Source organism: Amblyomma americanum, chromosome 10 (assembly GCF_052857255.1).
Source record: "Amblyomma americanum isolate KBUSLIRL-KWMA chromosome 10, ASM5285725v1, whole genome shotgun sequence".
NCBI classification, from domain to species: domain Eukaryota; kingdom Metazoa; phylum Arthropoda; class Arachnida; order Ixodida; family Ixodidae; genus Amblyomma; species Amblyomma americanum.
In genome coordinates, this window is record NC_135506.1 from 27,163,294 (window position 1) to 27,183,515 (window position 20,222).

Genomic DNA, 20,222 nt, shown 5'->3' on the forward strand with positions numbered 1-20,222 from the left:
CGCACAAACAAGTGTGGCATTGGTCTGTATGGATGAAATAACTACCAATGAAAGTCGCGTTTTCTTTAATTGAGGTGCACGATCAGTTGTCCTTAAGCTGAGCCTGTTCACTTAACACCAATAAAATACCAGGGAACCAAAAACAAAGAGATCATCACCATCAGCATGACTGCGCCCACGATTGGACAAAGGCCACTCCCGTGTCTATCCAATTGACTCTGTCCTGTGACAGCTGCGGCCAACCTATCCACGCAAAGCTTCTTAATCTCGTCCGCCCATTTAACCTTCTGCCGGCCCCTGCTACGCTTGTCTTCTCTTGGAATCATGTCCGTTACCCTTCTTCGTCTTGATTTTGGTTAGGGTGTCATTAAGACGTGTTTGTTCCCTGACCCACTCTGTCCTCTTCCTATCTCTTAACATCACACCTATCATTTTTCTTTCCATGGCTCGCTGCGTTGTCCTTAACTTAATTGAGCTGAACTTTTTTCGTTAGCCTCCACGTTTGCTTAATAGGTAGGTACTGGTAAGAAAGACAAATTTTGATTTTGTTAGTCAAAGCTGTTTCGTTTGCAACCGCTAGATGGCGTTACAAACAACTCCGATTAACCGTACCAGTTGACCGGCTTGCTAAAACGTGCTTTCAGCACCTCCGCTCCGGTTATGCTGAGCGGGTCAGCTAAGCTGAGCAGACCGTAAAACCAGTCAGCCAAAACTATTATTCGTGAAGGAGCTGGCATACCTGGAGTGAAGTGCTTAAACGACAAAAAAAAAAGTTGCGGCATCGCGTCCATATTATTTTTTGTGTGTTGCGCATGATGGTGCACATTTTCAGGGTACTTACCGCTTGACTTATCGCCTAATAAGTACTTATCAGTTACTTATTAGGCGCAACAAGAAATGAACTGTCAGTTGTAAGTGCATCCACATGTGTGTCTCGTGCTTTCTTCTTCTCCATCCAGCATTTACTTCTGGCGCCTTCTCATAGCAAATGTCGAACCAGCTCGCAGAACACAACGTTTCAAGCCGTTATGCAAGACAATTTGAAAATTGGCAAAACACGATTAGAACAACAGGAGTCCCAATTCTTCTGACTGGCTGCTGTTGGTTACCAAATGGCTGTAATTGAGTATTGGTCAGCTCCAGTCGGTGCTTTTAATTAGGTTACCAAGCCAACAAACAAAACAAAAAATCAGCGCAGCTAACGTCAGCTTTAATAAAGCCCGTATTATCAAACCGGCAACACGAAGGGTTGTTTTACTCTTTTTCTGCTGATGATTATCCATTCCAAGAAAAGTGATGGAAAGAAAGAAGAGAAAAAAAATAATGAAGAAGGGAATACAGAAAAAAAAAACAATGACAGAAAGAAGGACAGGAAGGAAGAAAGAAGGAAAAAATAAAGATAAAGTTGTTAAATGACAAAGGTGTAACAGAGGCCAGGAGATGTTTGAGTTAAGGGAAAAAAATACCGCGCTTCAATTTTCGTTTCGTGGTTCGAGGCACCGCCCTTTCTGAGGGAGTCTTATTTTGAATGATGAGAGGAGGAACAAATGAACAACCACCGACTGTCCTTATTCGCGAATAAATCTAGAAACACCCGCCCCACCGATTCATGCCGAAGCCCTGGCAGATTCTAGAGAACGCACGGGAACTTCGTTTCACGCTTACATTGACAAAACGAAGGGGAGGCAAGTGGATGCGCCTGCGGTTGAGACCAGCAGACCGCGCTCCACTTCGCGCTGACTGCGAATCAAGGGACCCGACCGTCGCCCTCTAAAGTTGTCCCCCGCGGGCTTCAATGGCGCTTCTGCCAGGGGGCGCCACTTGGCACTCAAGACACGCTTGTATACTTCCGACACACGCCGTGGTTGCAGTTGACATGATTTCCGGTGCAAGCAGCACGCCATTTGCAGCACAAACGATCTAAGCGCGTCGAGCCCGTCTCAAGATGCGCCTCGGGCAAAATAACTGGGAAAAAGGCTTTTTATAGAATAAAGAGGGGAATGTGTTGTTTTAAAGTCGTCTACGGTGCTGGAGAGACTGTTACTGCTCGAGGGCAGTGTGAGTGAAATGTTAATGCAGTGATGGTGGTCGGCGTCAAGCTTCGTGCCTTAGAATTATGGCGGCACACTTTGAAGACGGGAAGCTTTGATACAACGCATTTCTGCTTTGAATTATTTAGTTTTTATAAGAGGCCGAATTTTCTTCCAAGGGACGTCCCGAGTTATAATATTAAAAAGTAACGAGAAAAACTAAAATGTTACCTCACCGGATGTTTACCAGAAGTAAAAGTCTGAACTTTTTTCTTCTATTGCGTTGTACTGGGCAGGGCAATGGCGCTCAGGAAGGTTGGTCGGAGCCGTCTCCGGACGACAGCGCGACGCCAGAAGCAATACACTTGAGATAAAAGCTAAAGGAAGCGATTTATATCTTCTCTTTTTCTCCTCTTTCTCTACTGTCTCGACACATGTGGACATGTTCTGCAGCCACGCTAGGCGAATCGCAAGAGCCGTTCCTGAAATCGTTTTCAAGTCGGAATTGTTGTGTCTTGAAACGCTTGCCGATTAGCAAGGGATAAGCTGGATACCAGCGAGGAATGCGAGTGACTTTATTAGATTTCTCACCATCACACCCTGTATATCTTGAGAAATTTAGAAGGCTAGAAGGGGCGAACTATTTGGTGGGTCGTCGCAGTAAAGCAGCGCAAACCAGATGCGCACAAAATAAAAGATAACTAGCATTTCGTTTGATTCCGCAGTGTAATACACCATCTTTTTGTTAGCACATTGGCATCCTGCTCTGTGCAAATCCAAGAAAATTTTCATTCTCAAATGTAGTTAAAAGCCAGCACCATTTTTTTTTCTAGTTATCTCTATATCCCCGTCGTTTGCAGTTTTGTTCTACAATCATGAGAATGTTTAACTTTTCTTTTTTCTGTACTCTTGTTCCAGCTGGTGACTACGTGAAGAAGGAACTCATAAAAAAAGCTGGGGAGGGGAGGAAGCAGATGGCAGGGGAAGTTTTAGAATAGGGGGGCCCTATTGGTTAGGTGGATAAAGACAAAGCGCAGCGCCAGTGCGCATGCGCGGGACAATAACGCTCTCCTGCATGGTTACCGTTCTGCGCATGGGCACTGGCGCTTCGCTATTCCCCTATCCTCCAAACCGATAGGGTCCCTCTATTATGACGTTTTCTAATAACGCAACAGCAGCTGCATTGAGGGCCTACTCGGGGGCTTTATTTGAGTGATCCTTGCGAAAAAGTTTTTTTTCCTTATTACGACTCACGTGTGCTCATTTGCTTGCATCCTTTTTGTTAGTAAAATAGTAAATTTGTTAGTATAATAGCTGACGTTCAAGGGATTAAACCGCCACGGATATAAACGTGACTCATGCTAGTAAAGGATAAAGAACAGCCAAAAACGTTACATAAACTAACGATAAGTTGACCGGATGGATGCGCAGCTTCAGACAAACGTTTTCAGGCCTCACAAATCACTTCTCGGCCTTCTAGCCCTGCACATGTACCTGTGAAGCTCCAAACTTTAATCAGGTGAGAACGAAAATAACGCTCTTTTTATCAACTATAACTCGTCTTTAATAGTGTGGCCCGGAGGCTTTTGACGGAGGCTGCGTGCGTATTCATAGACTGAGTCAAGGCCTGCGTACCCTCGTAAGAAGCCTGCAAACTTTCCAGAAAAAAACCGTGGAAGCTGATCACAGAGCAGAAACAACGGCTGTTTCATTATTTCGCTCACTTTATAGCTCGTATTATGCAAATGCGGCGGCTGACAGCGAAGACGTGCGAAAACAGAGCTCTCGAGGCAGCTTGCGAGTTGACGGCAGCTGTCGCAACGGGACGAAAGTTTTCGGGCGCGCTAGCTAGCGTCGCGAATCGTATTACTCCGCTACTCGATCCCCGCTAAAGGAACTAGAGCTCTGACGTCGTGGTAGAAGTGAAAATAAGAAAAAAAGTAGAAAAAGAAGAAAGTCAAGCCATGCAGCCTCGTCACGCGGGCATAATAAATGATCGCGGCATCTAATTTCATATGCACCTGGAATCTCATTTTCTCTGAGCCTCGGGGTAACGCGGCATTTGCTAATGGCGTCAGAGTCTCTCCCAACGAGAGAGGTTCGCGTCAACTCTAGGTGGTCATTATTATAACGCTCTTACGGTAATGGTCGAATTGGAAGGGGGAATTGTCAAGAGGATGCAACAGCATGTTAGGAACGTTTTGGTGCGCAATAAGCAACTGACAAATCAGGCGATAGAAATTCTGAGACTTAAAAGACTGAAGGCCTTAACTGACCTTAAAATAAACTGAAACAACCTTTCGCGTTATTAGAGAGAGTTATTTTTATCTCCGCACGAATAAACAGAGAACTTCCAAAACCAGCTTAATGAGACGAACAAAGGGCGGCTTTTTTATTTTTCCTTTGTTTTTAAATAATTGAGGTCCGAACGCATCTGAGCAGCCTTCTGCAATTCTGGTGGAAAGGACAATTTGCACAAACCCGCGATTTAACTTAAAATTAAATTAAAAAAATTACACATTCGTAACATTACGTTGTTCACAGAAGAGATCTCTGCTGATTTTGAGGTCACTCTGAAGAAACTCAGTAATCTAGGATTCCTTTAAAATGTTCATGGATGAGCAGAATGGTGTCCTTGCGAAACAAGGTTCTTTCAAATGGCCAGAAAGTGACGAAGTAATTTAATACGGAAAAAAAGAATCATCGCGGCTGCAAGCGTGCATTCCTTTATGCGCGCCTACAGTCTCTGGATGAGCCGTCATTTGTGGCTTCATTCGCGCATTTTAATTTATAATAGTAATACCCCGATCACAGCCACATAATTTGTTGAACAGGATACCCGTGGAGGGTCCGAAACGTCGCTTCCTTGCAAGGAGCGTCTCCAGTCAATGCTTTTATGGTTACAGTGACCGCCAACACGCAAATGACACTATGCAGCAGTGCGTGACCACTGGTTTGACGTGCATCTAGGGCAGATAACGGCAATAGAAATGCTCACTATGTATGGTACAGTATAAGTCATGCAGACAGTCTATGTTGAGCTCATATCTACTCGCTGATATGCGCAAAAATCGCGCACCCGCCGCGGTGGCTCAGTGGTTAGGGCGCTCGACTACTGATCCGGAGTTCCCGGGTTCGAACCCGACCGCGGCGGCTGCGTTTTTATGGAGGAAAAACGCTAAGGCGCCCGTGTGCTGTGCGATGTCAGTGCACGTTAAAGATCCCCAGGTGGTCGAAATTATTCCGGAGCCCTCCACTACGGCGCCTATTACTTCCTTTCTTCTTTCACTTCCTCCTTTATCCCTTCCCTTACGGCGCGGTTCAGGTGTCCAGCGATATATGAGACAGATACTGCGCCATTTCCTTTCCCCCAAAAACCAATTATTATTAATATTATTATTATTATTAAATCGCGCACCTACGCATCCAAAGACGCTCGACAAGTGCACAAGGGCTAGTAACCAATTCATGCTTCCTAAAACAAATATTAGCGGGGAAGACCTCCAACTTTCTTCGTAGCCTTGGCCGGTAGACGATTCATCTCTGAACGTCGACGAAACAGTGCAGAGTCTACAAAAGAAAACTTCTATTTGTTGTGCTCTGCATTCAGAAGCAGCGCTACAACACGATTTCTGCTTCGTGGAACTTTGCTGCCCGCCATTCAACGAGCAAGTTGGAACGACATCGGATTTTATCGAAGGCTTAAGCGTGCACAAAAGGGACTTGGCAACATGTCGCGTCCTGGCATGGTATTAGCGGCGCTTAAGGTCTCAGCCGTGCATACAAATGACCACTTTGTGGAATCACGCTGATTCCAGGGTAGAACCGAGAAAAATAGGCACGGAAATACCAAGAGTGAGTAAAACTAACAAATCGCTCTCTTCTGCGAATTAAGTATTCCTCCCACGCTCTAATTTAGCAAGAAGGGGACACGTTACTTTGTTTCCACAAGCACATATATGCTCAGCGTCACGTTGTCTTGCAATGGCGTTACAAACTTGGCCATGAGACAGGACTGTCCTTGCATATTCGTTTCTTTTAAAGTGTAATAAAAATACTGTTCCTAGCCTGAATGAGAAGCAATGGGGCTCTCATAATAAGCCGCTGTTCTGCGGCGTACGGACCGTTGTTGTTATGTCCGCGCTTCGATGTTAACATAACGCAAGATACTAATTGTAACAAAAGTTGAGAAATACTGACACTAAGCGAAATAAATTACTGGTTGGTGTCAGTATTCCTCCACATTTGTTTCAAAAACCCAACCAGAAGGACTTCTGTCAAAGGTGTTCTCGTTCAAACTATTTACTCGTAAATGACGCGTAAAATATTCAAGCATCGTTTTATTTTTAGAAACGGCATTAGTCACACATACAGCGTAATTCAATGAATACACCCTTAGAGAAAGGCGGGATATCGTGCGAAACCTCATTCACTTTCGTTACAAATCACCTCGAGAAATACACCTCGGTTCAAACTTCTTTCTCTGTTAATCTGTTGTGCACAAACCGCTTAACTGATTGTGGCTTTTCAGCAGTGTAAGCATTGTTTAAATAGAACACTGAGCTTGTGCGTTTAAGAATGTTTTTGTTTTCGTATTCGCGATCGTTGGTAGCAGCATCGTTATTTACGGCTGACTGAGCCAAATATACAAAACATGCAATTTTGATTGTGTCCGCGTTAGCACACATGATTTCCACATCGGGGGCCGATTCTATATAAATGTTAATGAGAAAATGCTGTGTGTTGTAAGATTTGGGTGCATTTAAGGGAAATACATGTAGACGAAATAATTCCGCAGCATTCCTGTAAAATTCCTGCTGGTAGGGCAAGGATCACAGCTTAAGTCTAGGTTTGACGAGCAAAAATTCATCACTTTATTAATATTTCATGCGATGCAAGAAATAAAGCCTTCAGTTGCGCGTCTCGATTCAGTGAGGACGGCTTCCTCAAGCTTGAAAGGAAAATCTCTATTCTTTTGGTTAAAGCATGGTTCATAACTACGTAATTTGGAAATCAGGTCACCAGGGTGAATGCGAAGTTGAAGGCGCCTTGTGTGCAACCGCAAATGTGGGCGCTGTGCAAAAGCCCATACTGTCGCTCCGTTTAGTCCACTCTGTTGCGGCACCAGCTCTGGCCTAGGTGGTAATAGCGCGACGGCCGCGCCATTTGCGGAACTGCAAAATCGCCTCTTGTCAAATCTGATTGCCCCTAATGCAACCGGCAAGTCTAAGAGTGACCAGCAAAAAAAAAAAAAAGTCGGACGCAGCAGAATTGTGCGTGACTAGCGCTGATTAGGAGAGATTTGCATTCGGGGCCGTTCTTGCTTTGAGACCCATTTTTGTCTCAAGAGATTTACGCCGGCGTTTTGGTAACTAACGCTGGCACCGTAATTGAAAATTGATCATTGCCGGATGCTCTGGTTAGCTTCGCCGACTAGGGGATTTTTTGTCCCCGGAAAGTAAAGACAACAATTTGGGATGTCTTGCTGTCTTCTTGTATTAGCCTCTAAATGTGGGTTCTATGCCTGCCGTGCACGCTAGGGATTATGGCTCCTCTCTGAAAAACTTTTCAGACTATTTGGTATTGTCTTGATGTTTTGTTTTTAGAGAACATTAAACACAGTTTCCGGTTTTGAGAAACTTGTTCGTCAGAAATTTTTCTGTCGTGTGTCTCCACACACGAGCGGATGAAGTTCGAAGAAAAAAAAATTAACCTGGTCAAATTATTCTCCTTTCTCGACACTGCAGATGACATGTGGGATGCGCGGCATTAAATCAAATATTTTGCATCTTTACTCCTATCGAGAAGGAGTTCATGTTTTCACAAACTGTTTGGAAGCTAGCAGAACTCGATTAGTTTCGATGCTGTGTTATCTGAGCGGAGCAAAAAGTTGGGCGAGGTGGTTTAGATGCGTGGTGGAAAAAGCGCGTAAAGATTAAGAATTGGAACAAGGAAAGAACAAGTTCTTGAATTTATTCAATTCACGAGTTACTAGGGACTTCCACTTAACGAAATAGTTGCGGATAAATTTGTCCTCCGTTTCAACACTGACTTGATGCGAAAGAGAATCAAATTGTAAATTATGCGTTTTAGTGTTTTACATGGACTGTGACATGACACATGGATAGTGAAGGGCTTCATACTGGAGGGCTCTGGAATAATTGAGGACACCTGGGGTTCTTCAACTGACTTGATGCGAAAGAGATTGAAATTGTAATTTATGCGTTTTAATGTGTTTCACATGGACTGTGACATGACACGTGGACAGTGAAGGGCTCTGTACTGGAGGGCTCTGGAATAATTGAGGCCCCCTGGGGTTCTTCAACTGGGTTGATGCGAAAGAGAATTAAATTGTAATTTATGCGTTTTAGTGAGTCACATGAACTGTGACAGGACACATGGACAGTGAAGGGCTCCGTACTGGATGGCTCTGGAATAATTGAGGCCCCCTGGGGTTCTTCAACTGACTTGATGCGAAAGAGAATGAAATTGTAATTTATTCGTTTTAGTGTTTCACATGGACTGTGACATGACACATGGACAGTGAAGGGCTCCGTACTTGATGGCTCTGGAATAATTGAGACCCCCTGGGGTTCCTCAACTGACTTGATGCGAAAGAGAATCAAATTGTAAATTATGCGTTTTAGTGTTTTACAAGGACTGCGACATGACACATGGATAGTGAAGGGCTTCATACTGGAGGGCTCTGGAATAATTGAGGACACCTGGGGTTCTTCAACTGCCTTGATGCGAAAGAGAATGAAATTGTAATTTATGCGTTTTAATGTGTTTCACATGGGCAGTGAAGGGCTCCGTACTGGAGGGCTCTGGAATAATTGAGGCCCCCTGGGGTTCTTCAACTGACTTGATGCGAAAGAGAATGAAATTGTAATTTATGCGTTTTAGTGTTTCACATGGACTGTGACAGGACACATGGACAGTGAAGGGCTCCGTACTGGATGGCTCTGGAATAATTGAGGCCCCCTGGGGTTCTTCAACTGACTTGATGCGAAAGAGAATGAAATTGTAATTTATGCGTTTTAGTGAGTCACATGGACTGTGACAGGACACATGGACAGTGAAGGGCTCCGTACTGGATGGCTCTGGAATAATTGAGGCCCCCTGGGGTTCTTCAACTGACTTGATGCGAAAGAGAATGAAATTGTAATTTATGCGTTTTAGTGAGTCACATGGACTGTGACAGGACACATGGACAGTGAAGGGCTCCGTACTGGATGGCTCTGGAATAATTGAGGCCCCCTGGGGTTCTTCAACTGACTTGATGCGAAAGAGAATGAAATTGTAATTTATGCGTTTTAGTGAGTCACATGGACTGTGACAGGACACATGGACAGTGAAGGGCTCCGTACTGGATGGCTCTGGAATAATTGAGGCCCCCTGGGGTTCTTCAACTGACTTGATGCGAAAGAGAATGAAATTGTAATTTATGCGTTTTAGTGTTTCACATGGACTGTGACAAGACACATGGACAGTGAAGGGCTCCGTACTGGAGGGCTCTGGAATAATTGAGGCCTCCTGGGGTTCTTCAACTGACTTGATGCGAAAGAGAATGAAATTGTAATTTATGCGTTTTAGTGTTTCACATGGACTGTGACATGACACGTGGACAGTGAAGGGGTCCGTACTGGAGGGCTCTGGAATAATCGAGGTCCCCTGGGGCTCTTAAACTCACTTGTTGCGAAAGAGAATGAAATTGTAATTTATGCGTTTTAGTGTTTCACATGGACTGTGTCATGACCCATGGACTGTGAACTGTGAAGGGGTCCGTACTGGAGGGCTCTGGAATAATTGAGAACCCCCTGGGGTTCTTCATCGTGCGCGAGCATTGCATTGAACAGGGGCCTTTTTTGCCTTTCTCCTCCATCTAACTACGGCCGCTACGGCCGAGATCGAACGCGCACTCTTGGCGCCAGGAGCCAAACGCCAGAGCCATTAAAACCAGCGCCGCAGATTCCTTAGCGAAGGACTTAGTAGGGTAGTGGTTCTGGGTTTGTTTTTCATACTAGAACTGGTGGTTTCCATTTGGTCCCAGCGCTAGAGCTAGTGCCTATCAAACCACGGGAAGTTGAGATTGATGCTAAGTGAGATTCATTCTCTGTTGAATTGATTAGGAGGAGATGAAGCGTTACTACGGTTACGGCGATGATGTTCTTACCAAACCCAATTGGCTTCTACCTTTTTCGTAATTATCGGTCACGCAGGAAACGAAGTTGCATGTGCCGTTTTTTTTTCCAGTACAGTCAACACTTATAAGAATTGTCTATAGACAGTCTAGAGCCTTCTTATATGTTTTATAGCCTTCCTATAGATATTTCTATTTGTATATTCTTTGCCTATACACTGTCTATTGATAAAAGTTTACTAAAAGTGTGTGGCTATGAATCTATAGATTGTCTATATACTGTCGACAGGATTTGTATTGCATATAGACTGTTATCTAGGGTTTGTCTATAGATAGTTTACAGACTTTATGGACAGAAGTCTATATACCGTTTACAGAAATATTAAATAAAGAATAAGGGAATGGCAGCATATTTTATTTGAATGCAAGCGCAATGTGGGTTGCCTCTAAAGATCTGGGGTAAAGTCACGCTAGATAACGCCAGTGGCGCATATAAAATCCAGTACATAGCAAACTTTATCGGCCGTAGCATGCTCTGCATAATTTACAAAAAGTTGAGGCGCGATTACTATAGTCGATAACACGAAATTTGGGCGCAGCACTTTTCACGCCACCTGCAAGCGCAGGCAGGTGCCACCTTCCGGTTGTCCATACCTCCGCTTTCACCACGGTAGATGGCGTTTCGCTCGGCTGCTACCTGCCACGGTTATTAGGCAGCGCGTTACGTCTGACTACGTCAACTACGACGCGAAAGTCTCGAACGGGAGCCTAAAAGGTCGGCTCTAAAAACTAAATACTTAAAAATGTCAAGTAGAACCTACGCAATTTACTCAGAAAATAAATATGCACCAGTTGCTAAAAACTTCACGGTGAATATGTTTGGCTTTCAGGGTACGGAGATCGTTTGATATACGCACTGTGCGTTGCGATCTGCAGCAATAGCAGAGGCGAGAGCAGCTTCTAGGATGCACGCATTTACTGCTGCATCAGCAACAGGATTACAACGACGAGGACAACCAGGCAGAGATGCGTCCCTCCGGGCCTAAAGGACTAGAAGAACGAAATAGATCGGCGCTGTCCATAGGAGTTAAATCTTTCTGCACAAGGATATAGGCCACAGCTCCCTTGCAAAAATGTATTTAGGCAGTCTATAGACTGCTCCTAGACTTTTGTCTTTAAAGTGTATAGACTCTCTGTAGACAAACCCTAGAAAACAGTCAATAGACAATACGAATCCTATAGAAGACTTCAGACAATCTATAGATTTATGGCCATGCACTTCAGACTGTTCATAGACTTCTGTCAATAAAGGGTATAGACTCTCTATAGACAAACCCTAGAAAACAGTCTATAGACAATACAGATCCTACAGTAGACTTTAGACAATCTATACATTTATGGCCATGCACTTTAGACTGTTCATAGACTTCTGTCAATAAAGTGTGTAGAGTCTGTATAGGAAAACCCCAGAAAATCGTCTATAGCCAATAAAAATCCTATAGTAGGCTTTAGACAATCTATACATTTATGGCCATGCACTTTAGACTGTTCATAGACTTCTGTCAATAAAGTGTATAGACTCTCTATAGACAAACCTTAGAAAACAGTCTATAGACAATACAAATCCTTTAGACAGTCTTTAGACAATCTATACATTTATGGCCATGCACTTTAGACTGTTCATAGACTTCTGTCAATAAAGTGTATAGACTCTCTATAGACAAACCCTAGAAACAGACAATACAAATCCTTTAGACAGTCTTTAGACAATCTATACATTTATGGCCATGCACTTTAGACTGTTCATAGACTTTTGACAATAAAGTGCATAGACACCCTTTGGACAAACCCTAGAAAACAGTCTACAGACAATACAAATCCTTCAGACAGTCTTTAGACAATTTATACATTTATAGCCATGACCGTTTAGTAGACTTTTGTCTATAGAATGTCTATAGACTATGAATAGACGAAAATAAATGTCTACAAGAAGGGCAATAGAGTCCGTAAGAAGTCTATAGAATGTCTGTAGAATTTTTTATAAGGGAGAGTACTTACTATGAAATGAGAAACGTGGTTAGAGCCAGTGAAAGAAGTACCACCCACAAGAACGTCTGCGCATTAGTTCAATGATCTTCAACTTAAAGGAGAGCGCCGCTTGAAGTTTTGTACGAACATGCAGTTCCACCGGCCTCACTACAAGGCTATCTTGTCGAACCGCAGTACTTGCCTAATCTTAGAGTGACTCACCCTGGCTAGTTTTGATTACATGAGACGCTCAATAAAGTTACCATGCAAGCGTACACCACAGGCTACAAGTGTGGTCGCATTCCCACGGCCGAGAGGAGACAGATGCTAAAGCAGCACAAGGAGAAGTACGCGTAGAAAGAGCAAAGGCACAACAAAAACACCCCAGCCACTACCACCACTACCGACGACAACAACAAAAGAGGAAAACAGCAGAGGGGATCCAACATCGTGATAGTTCATTTCTCAGGCAGCAGTTTACATTGTCCCTACGTCGATGAAGAAGATTGGAAAAATGAGAGACACAAAATAGAGAAAAAAAGGACGGAAAAAGACCGCTGCCTAGGAGCGAGGGTATCAGATATCGTTTTTAGTGTTATCTAGCTATTAAGCAATATAGATATTGTTGATACTAGCATGGCAGCTCCGCTGTCGTTCAGAGCTACCAACAAGTAGCCTCTGGAGAAAAAAAATAATTATTGAAAAAAATGCAAAACGACAAGAAATAAAAACAGACGCAAAAACAAAAGAAGGAACACTATTCGCCGCTTTTTTTTGTGTCTGAAAACAAGGATATGTCTAACGATTTACCTTTTTTTCTCGGGGGGGGGGGGGGGGGGGGGGTGTTTAGCTAATGGCAGAAGAGTCAAGTGGGCTTTGGAATTATTCGCAAGCATGAAGGCGTTAACGCATAACTGACGGCCACTTAACAGCATCGTTTTTCGTAACCCTCTGCGATTGCTTACGAACAGTTTCTTGATTTTGCACAGATCAAAACGTTCAGAAATATTTCAGCGCGCATTTTTCTCTTTTGCGAGAATTCTTGCAGTAAGCGCACGACGCTTTCTATCTGTGTAGCTCGCCTGTAAGTTAAACAGCGCCTCAATTTAATATGGTGATCGCGAAGTAATATATTCTTCCCTCCCTTTGAAGGTCTATTAAAGAATGTAGTTCAAACATCGAAGTCACTTCGTCAAAAAAAGAAAGAGAAAAAGCTCCAATTGCCCTGCATAGCTAATTGTCGATTTGCTTTAGTAGGAGTTCTTCAAGTTGCCATGGTAACAGTTTCAAGCGACCTTCAAGGCACCCAGTAAATCAAAGCGTCGAGAAAAGCAAATAAAAAGAAACAAGTGGGTGCAGCCAGAGACCAACATGGAGCCATATCCGGGTTAAGGCGAAACAGACGGCCGGGATAACGCCTGCTTAGCTCACTCGAATCACTTCCGCCTTCTCCTAATGGCTTCGCCTATACCGAGAAAAACCCGCTAAGCCTCGCCCCGCGTGAGCCTGGGACGTTTTGTTTTCGTAAACTTCGGGTGGCAAACAGAAGCTGTTTTCGGGAACACATTAGGTGTAGAAATTGGATCGTGCGTCGTGTGTGTTAGAGTGGTTTGATCGATCTCTGGTAGCTGAGGAAGCGATGTGAAAAGGCGCGATTTCGCAGCCGCTCGTAGCTCATTAGACGCCTCAAACGGCTTGTTTGAAGTGTCGAAACGCTGGATGAATGGGAGCAAAAAGCTGTGGAAAGGAGCTGCAAGCAGGTGAATGCCGATAGGTGGAGGCACCTGCGATGAATGTGCACCTGCAGGTTTTACATCTTTACCCATGTAGAGTGCATAACATTTTAGGCTCCTGTCACAAGGGCCCATCAAAGCCCTTTAAGAATTGCCACGAAAGGGATAACTTTCTGGCGTGGTTCTATGTGTGATGCCTTCAGCTGCCAGCCGTTGCGGGAGGCAGATGGGGTTTGAAGGGATTTACCCCCTCTCCACGAGATAACTGTTGGCCTCTCCCACTCAGCCCTCTCTTTCTTCCCCTCTCCACTTACAAGTTAGAGGAGAAGCCATCGACTAAGAATAACACGGCAAAAATGAACTAACGAAGAGAGTACGAAAAGTAATCGGGAATGAGTAGAATGAGAATTGGAATAGAATCAGAATCAGAATAGAAGCTGAACTGGAACAGGTTAGGGAGCGAAAGAAAATTGTTATGGCATTTTCTCCACATCAGTACAACAGATGTACTTAATTTTTTTTGTTTCGAAGATTTTTAGTTTAGAAGAAGTGCGCAGAATTATTACGGTGAATTTGCCGTAACGCATTGCGTTTTGGTAACTTAAACGAACAGCCTCCTAAACCTGTCGACCACCGCGACATTCTCCTTAGAAAACTGAATGAAAGGAGACAGAATCAAGCAGCTGGTTATGCCAAATATCATAATAAATTATTACTTTATTTTCCGGACGCGCCCTATTCTATAAGCTCTCCATTTTCTGTTGTCCATTTCGAGTTCACTTAGTCTACTGTCATTGGCCACTCAGGTGTACCCATGGCTTTCAAGCGTCTGTGGAAAGTGACCCGACCATTCGGAGGTTAGGGAGCTAACCTCACCATTGGCTGCGATACGCAGCGGATGGTGAAGTCCGCAGTGATGCAGCGTACCCACTACGATCCTCGCCAAAAAATTGATGTCGAAGCATGAAGTTTACTCGCGGAATCCGGAATTCGTAACCACACCTTTGTTTATGTTTTTGATCTTTTATACCTTATAAAAGCCCACTTTTCTCTGACAGTGGTCTCTATGTTGTCAAAATAGCTCTGTCTACCGTCACAGGCCGACTTCAATTTATATTTAATGTAAGCGTTGGCGAGTCCGACGAACAAAATTTGGGATCCTTTGCAAGGCAAGGTAAGAATAGTACGCCGTATTGAAGAAAGAAAAGTTCTCTAGTTCGCTGAATAACTGAAAGGGTCTGCTTCACTTTCAAAGCTTTCACTCCCGGCATCTTACGCATGGCGAGCGGCGCTATGTGTTCAGCTACTGTACCATCTTTCAGCCGCCGCATCGTGCTGATGCGCCAAGCTCCTTTTTTGTCTTAAGAAAAACTAGTGCAGCGCAAAAAACAGGGACAGAAGAGGAAGACACAAACAACAGGACTGGCGCTTCTTAAGACGAACCACCTACTAGCCCAAACCAAGATTTTGATAGACTTCTTTTTTGGTTTGTTTTTTAGCTGAACGTACGCGCGTTCGAAGCGGCCAGAATATACAGAATTATTCTTTGCACTCTTTCTGATGAAATGGTGGATTAGGGCGGCCTGATAGAGTACTCTTGAACGCAAAGGTCCGACAGAGAAAGCCGTAGACAGAACTCTACAGGATAGGAACTACACTCTAAGACCGAATTAGCCTATATATGAGAAAAAGGGGACTAAACTATATTATAGCGATCTTCATTTTAGGGGCAGGGTGTCTTGCTCAAGCCATGGGGTAGATTTATATTCCTTAAAATTCAATTTATTCATGGCTGGCAACGGAAACAAATTTCCTCTTCAAAAACTGTCAAATTCTAGCATTTGCAAAGCTTTTTAACCGACCTTTCAATCTCATCTATTCATTAACCTCAGGACCTCTGGTGCTGTGTTTAAAAGCCTTCTCCAATTCCAACTGCATCAAGTAAGTATGCTTTGAAATGGGGATATGCTTAATAATAATAATAATAATAATAATAATAATAATAATAATAATAATAATAATAATAAATAATAATAATAATAATAATAATAATAATAATAATAATAATAATAATAATAATAATAATTTGTTTTGGGACAAAGGAAATGGCGCAGTATCTGTCTCATATTTCGTTGGACACCTGAACCGCGCCGTAAGGGAAGGGATAAAGGAGGGAATGAAAGAAGAAAGGAAGGAAGAGGTGCCGTAGTGGAGGGCTCCGGAATAATTTCGACCACCTGGGGATCTTTAACGTGCACTGACATCGCACAGCACACGGGCGCCTTATCGTTTTTCCTCCATAAAAACGCAGCCGCCGCAGTCGGGTTCGAACCCGGGAACTCCAGATCCCGGGTACGGACCCGAACGCGGCGGCTGCGTTTTTATGGAGGAAAAACGATATGCTTCTGTTGCTAATTTTAAGCATTGTGCATATAAAGAGGTCGAAATCTAAACAGGTACTTCGGCACAATAACTTGGCCCTTAAAAATAGCGTGCGCTAGAGAACAGTTTACGGCCGTTTTACTCTCATATAGGCTTGCTTGTGTTTAGAGTTTGTTTTTCATCCAACGTACCTTGATGTGGCACCCAGAGCGAAGCAAAGAGCAGCAAGACCGTTCCACTTCTGAATGACGTCCTCACCGTCATTGTGCCAAAGGCCGCCGTTCGACGCCGCTCCCGAAAGTGGCGTATCAGAGGAAAAACAACAAAACTTGGTTCCATTTCCCAAGCTGGCACAAACTCTGAGAATGTTACTCTGCAGTGCCTGACACCGTTGGTGATCGCGGCCACAGGTGCAGCGAGTCTCTTAGAATCAATTTAGATGCGGTAAAAAAGGCTCCCTTCTTCGCTCGTGAAAGCTGCATCTTTACGAATAAACCATTCATTGCCGAAGACGGCACGTGTAGTGTCGTGTTAGCACGGCTCGGAAGACCTGGTTTAGTTATCGAGAAAGAACCTGGCTTTATTATTAACCGTAATACGAACGGAAAGTGGAGAAAATAGCTTTGATCGCCTCCGGAGCCGAGCGAAGCTTTAATACCGCGCACAAAGCACAAGTGCATATACTGCGCTTTGCGCTCGAAACACCTGCTTAAACGGGCCATGGCGACAAAGAGAGGTGTTAAACCACCTCTGCACTCCGCCGAAGGGATTTTGGTTCATATTGTTTAAAGTTTCCCGAGGCAACGCTCTCTATACATGACGATGTCTTTAATGCTCCCGCGTAAAATGGGCTTAAGTGCTGCAGTTGTTCTCAGGTGGAGATAAAGCTGCACGTGCCGCTGAATATTTAGAATTTTTATGTCATTTTCTCACAAGTAGTGAAGATTCTGAGGCTGGAAATGCCCTGTCCTAAGCGCTACCGAGGCTTCAGCATCTTAACGTTATTGGGAAAGATCGCTCCTTGCAAAGCATTGTGGTGGTATACACTTGAAATGGTGCCCTTTACAATTCACAAGGAGTTTTTGTTTATAACGATCCTGAAGAAATAGAAGCCTCTGGAGAGCTTACTGCAGGCTTGCTTCAGCCACAGCGTCCCTCGGCTATATAGGAAACGTAATGAAAAAAAATTGACAGTGGCTTAACTTGGCTAACCCTGGAATTGAGCGAAAAGCAAACACGCTTGCTAAGCGCCTGAGGCTCGCCCACGGCAGCTCTGCTACATGCTCGCGACAGCCGTTCTATATAGACCCACACGACCACGTGGCTACGACGTGTATCACGTGGTCTTGTCTTACGACACCCGCATCGGATGTCATCACGTGGCTTCACATCACCCCGTCGGATGTTCTTAAGGCCAAAGATCAAAGGTCAAATAAAGGTCATGGGTCAAGGGCTCGACATCATAACTGTACCACATATGGTCATACACGGCTATCCTTGGTTGGGCTGAAGGTCGTTGAAGGTCGTTGTGCTGCCCCCTCGAAGACTGCTTTACCTAGCGTAGTGAAGCTTTTCGCTTCAAAATGACAGAACATTTTGCCTAAGTTTTCTAAGCGTGCGAAAGCAGAATTGCATGAACGATAACGATGAAGTTGAAGGCAGAGAATTATTTGTATCTTCGCTCTGCAGATGGAAGGCGATGCGATGAAGACGACGATTTTCAATGCTCAGCGCGAGCTTGTGTTGCAGCTTAACACGAGGCGTGCTGGGCTGTGGCGATAGCCTCCTTTCCCCTTACCCACCTTACCGTATGTTACCTTGCAGCCACTCAACCCGATTACGAATCCTATGACATGTTTTTTTATGCGAAGCATAATAGGGACACTACTTAGCTCAACCATAGCCCAGCCTGGCGCGGTCGCGACCACCAAGGCTAACTCCCGCTCCTCCCGCTAGGGGCGCTGCAGCCGAGCACGTGGTCTGACGTCACGACAGCTGAGGAGAGACGGGGCTCAACTCGCGCGGTCGCCGCGCGGCCGCGACCACCAAGGCTAACTCCCGCTCCTCCCGCTAGGGGCGCTGCAGCCGAGCACGTGGTCTGACGTCACGCCAGCTGTGGAGAAACGGGGCTCAACTCGCGCGGCGCGGCCGCGACCACCAAGGCTAACTCCCGCTCCTCCAGGAGATTGCTAAACAACGAAGAGACTGGCCTGACTTACGGGCAGGCGATACCGAATCCCTTTCACAAATCTATTATGCTTCGCATCCTAGGCTTAACCTTAGCTAAGCCAGGCCATTTTTTTTCTAATTGCACTTCTTAGCGTGTTTGAAAATGTGCGTGTTAGACAGCTACGCTGAACATCTTGTTTCGCCCAGAAGCTATTTTAGCAGAATGGTGCTTCGACTAAGGGACATTTATGATGGAAGAGATTTTCTACTGGACAGGTTTCCGCCGTTGGTTCGGTGGCTGTCGTTGCCGCCCTTTTAGTTGTGATGTCTTCTGTAAAACTAGGGCAGTCACTAGCTGAGTGCTTTGTAAATGATCTTTATACAGCCCCTTCTGTGCATGCATAGACTGGTATAGTAAATGCCATGTTGGAAAAAAATACTTGCGGCGATAGCCTAATGCTCTCGAGCACTGGCTGCGGAAGCTGATCTGTTCGCGCCGCCGGGGGCTCGAATCCCAGGCGCGGATATATTGGTTTGATTTATTTTATTTATTGATTTCACGTGGCACTAACCCGCAAACGCCGCAAGTTGCTTGGCACAAACTGACAAATATCGCCAGATGTTGCTCGAGGTTTAACCATCGGAATAGTGCTTTTGCGCTGATAACGATGATGATGATTAATATCTTTATGACGCAAGGACATCTGTTGAGAAAGAGTGCCTTGGCACAGGCTGACTTCGTCTACTCAATTCGGAGTCAAATACCCATTTCTTAAGCATTTCACTCCAAAGAATCCGAGCCCCAGAACCGGAAACTGGTTCTCGGCACCTCTCGCATGCGAGGCGGGTGCTCACGTCAGAAGGCCACTGCTGCGCTCATTTAATGAAATTAAAAATGCTCAGCAACTTAAGCCAAGTATTTGTCACATTTTGGTTGCAATAGTAAAAAAGTGATAGTTTGCTTCCTACCTGCGAGTAAATTGCATGGAATTTACACAACAGGCCATGCTGTTGCGATAGCATATCATTTTTACTCTGCTGGACATCAGTGATTAGGTGATAATCTTTAGGAAATGAGCATAAGATGGCACAAAACTCTGCTTCACTGCTGTCTTTGACAATGGTAACCAGGCAACGGTGTTCGCCTCGCCGCCGTATATTATAAAACTGATGACAAAATGTCCGGAAATATGATGACAAGGGTACTCTTTACCAAACACAAATCTAGAGCTTAAATGATGCAACAAGTGATCCTCTAAAGACCTCAGAATAAAACCCTGATGCCTGGATACTTCAGGCAACGATGGACTTGCACTATCATTGTGTGTATTTATGTAGTACATACTTATGCAGCCGCCACAAATGCTCGTCCCATGTGCTGGTGCTTTGTATTTCGTCATCGTGGTCTGTTTTTCTATTATGCGTTCAGTAAGGTTCTAAGTTTCTTTCCTTGAATGCGTGAAAAAAAAAATTACCGTGCACGTGAATATAACCTCTGGGAAATAGATGCGACAGGCTTGGTTGTGTTGCCTGTAAAGTATAATACAAAGTTTGGAGAACTTTTGGAGTCAATTAGTGATTTCTAGTACGTTTAGAAGGAACTAGGAAACGAATTGCTGACTTGATGTTCGAGGGGAATTTAAGGGGAAGGATGCTGCCTTCCTCGCCAGAGAGCAAGGAACTTGGTTTTCAAAGATAGCAGTGGCGCCATTTTCGGACAAAGGAAGGTTGAAAAAT

General features: G+C 44.4%; 1 protein-coding gene across 1 annotated transcript in view; it reads right to left on the reverse strand.

Annotated features, from left to right (window-relative positions):
- Window positions 1-16,723, reverse strand: part of LOC144108094 (uncharacterized) — a 25,788-nt gene extending 9,065 nt beyond the window's left edge. Inside the window, exon 1 of the mRNA XM_077641375.1 lies at window positions 16,508-16,723. Within this exon, the coding sequence (XP_077497501.1) occupies window positions 16,508-16,655 (148 nt within the window). The 5' untranslated portion in view covers window positions 16,656-16,723. The remainder of the gene's footprint in view (window positions 1-16,507) is intronic.
- Between the last annotated feature and the right edge of the window lie 3,499 nt (window positions 16,724-20,222).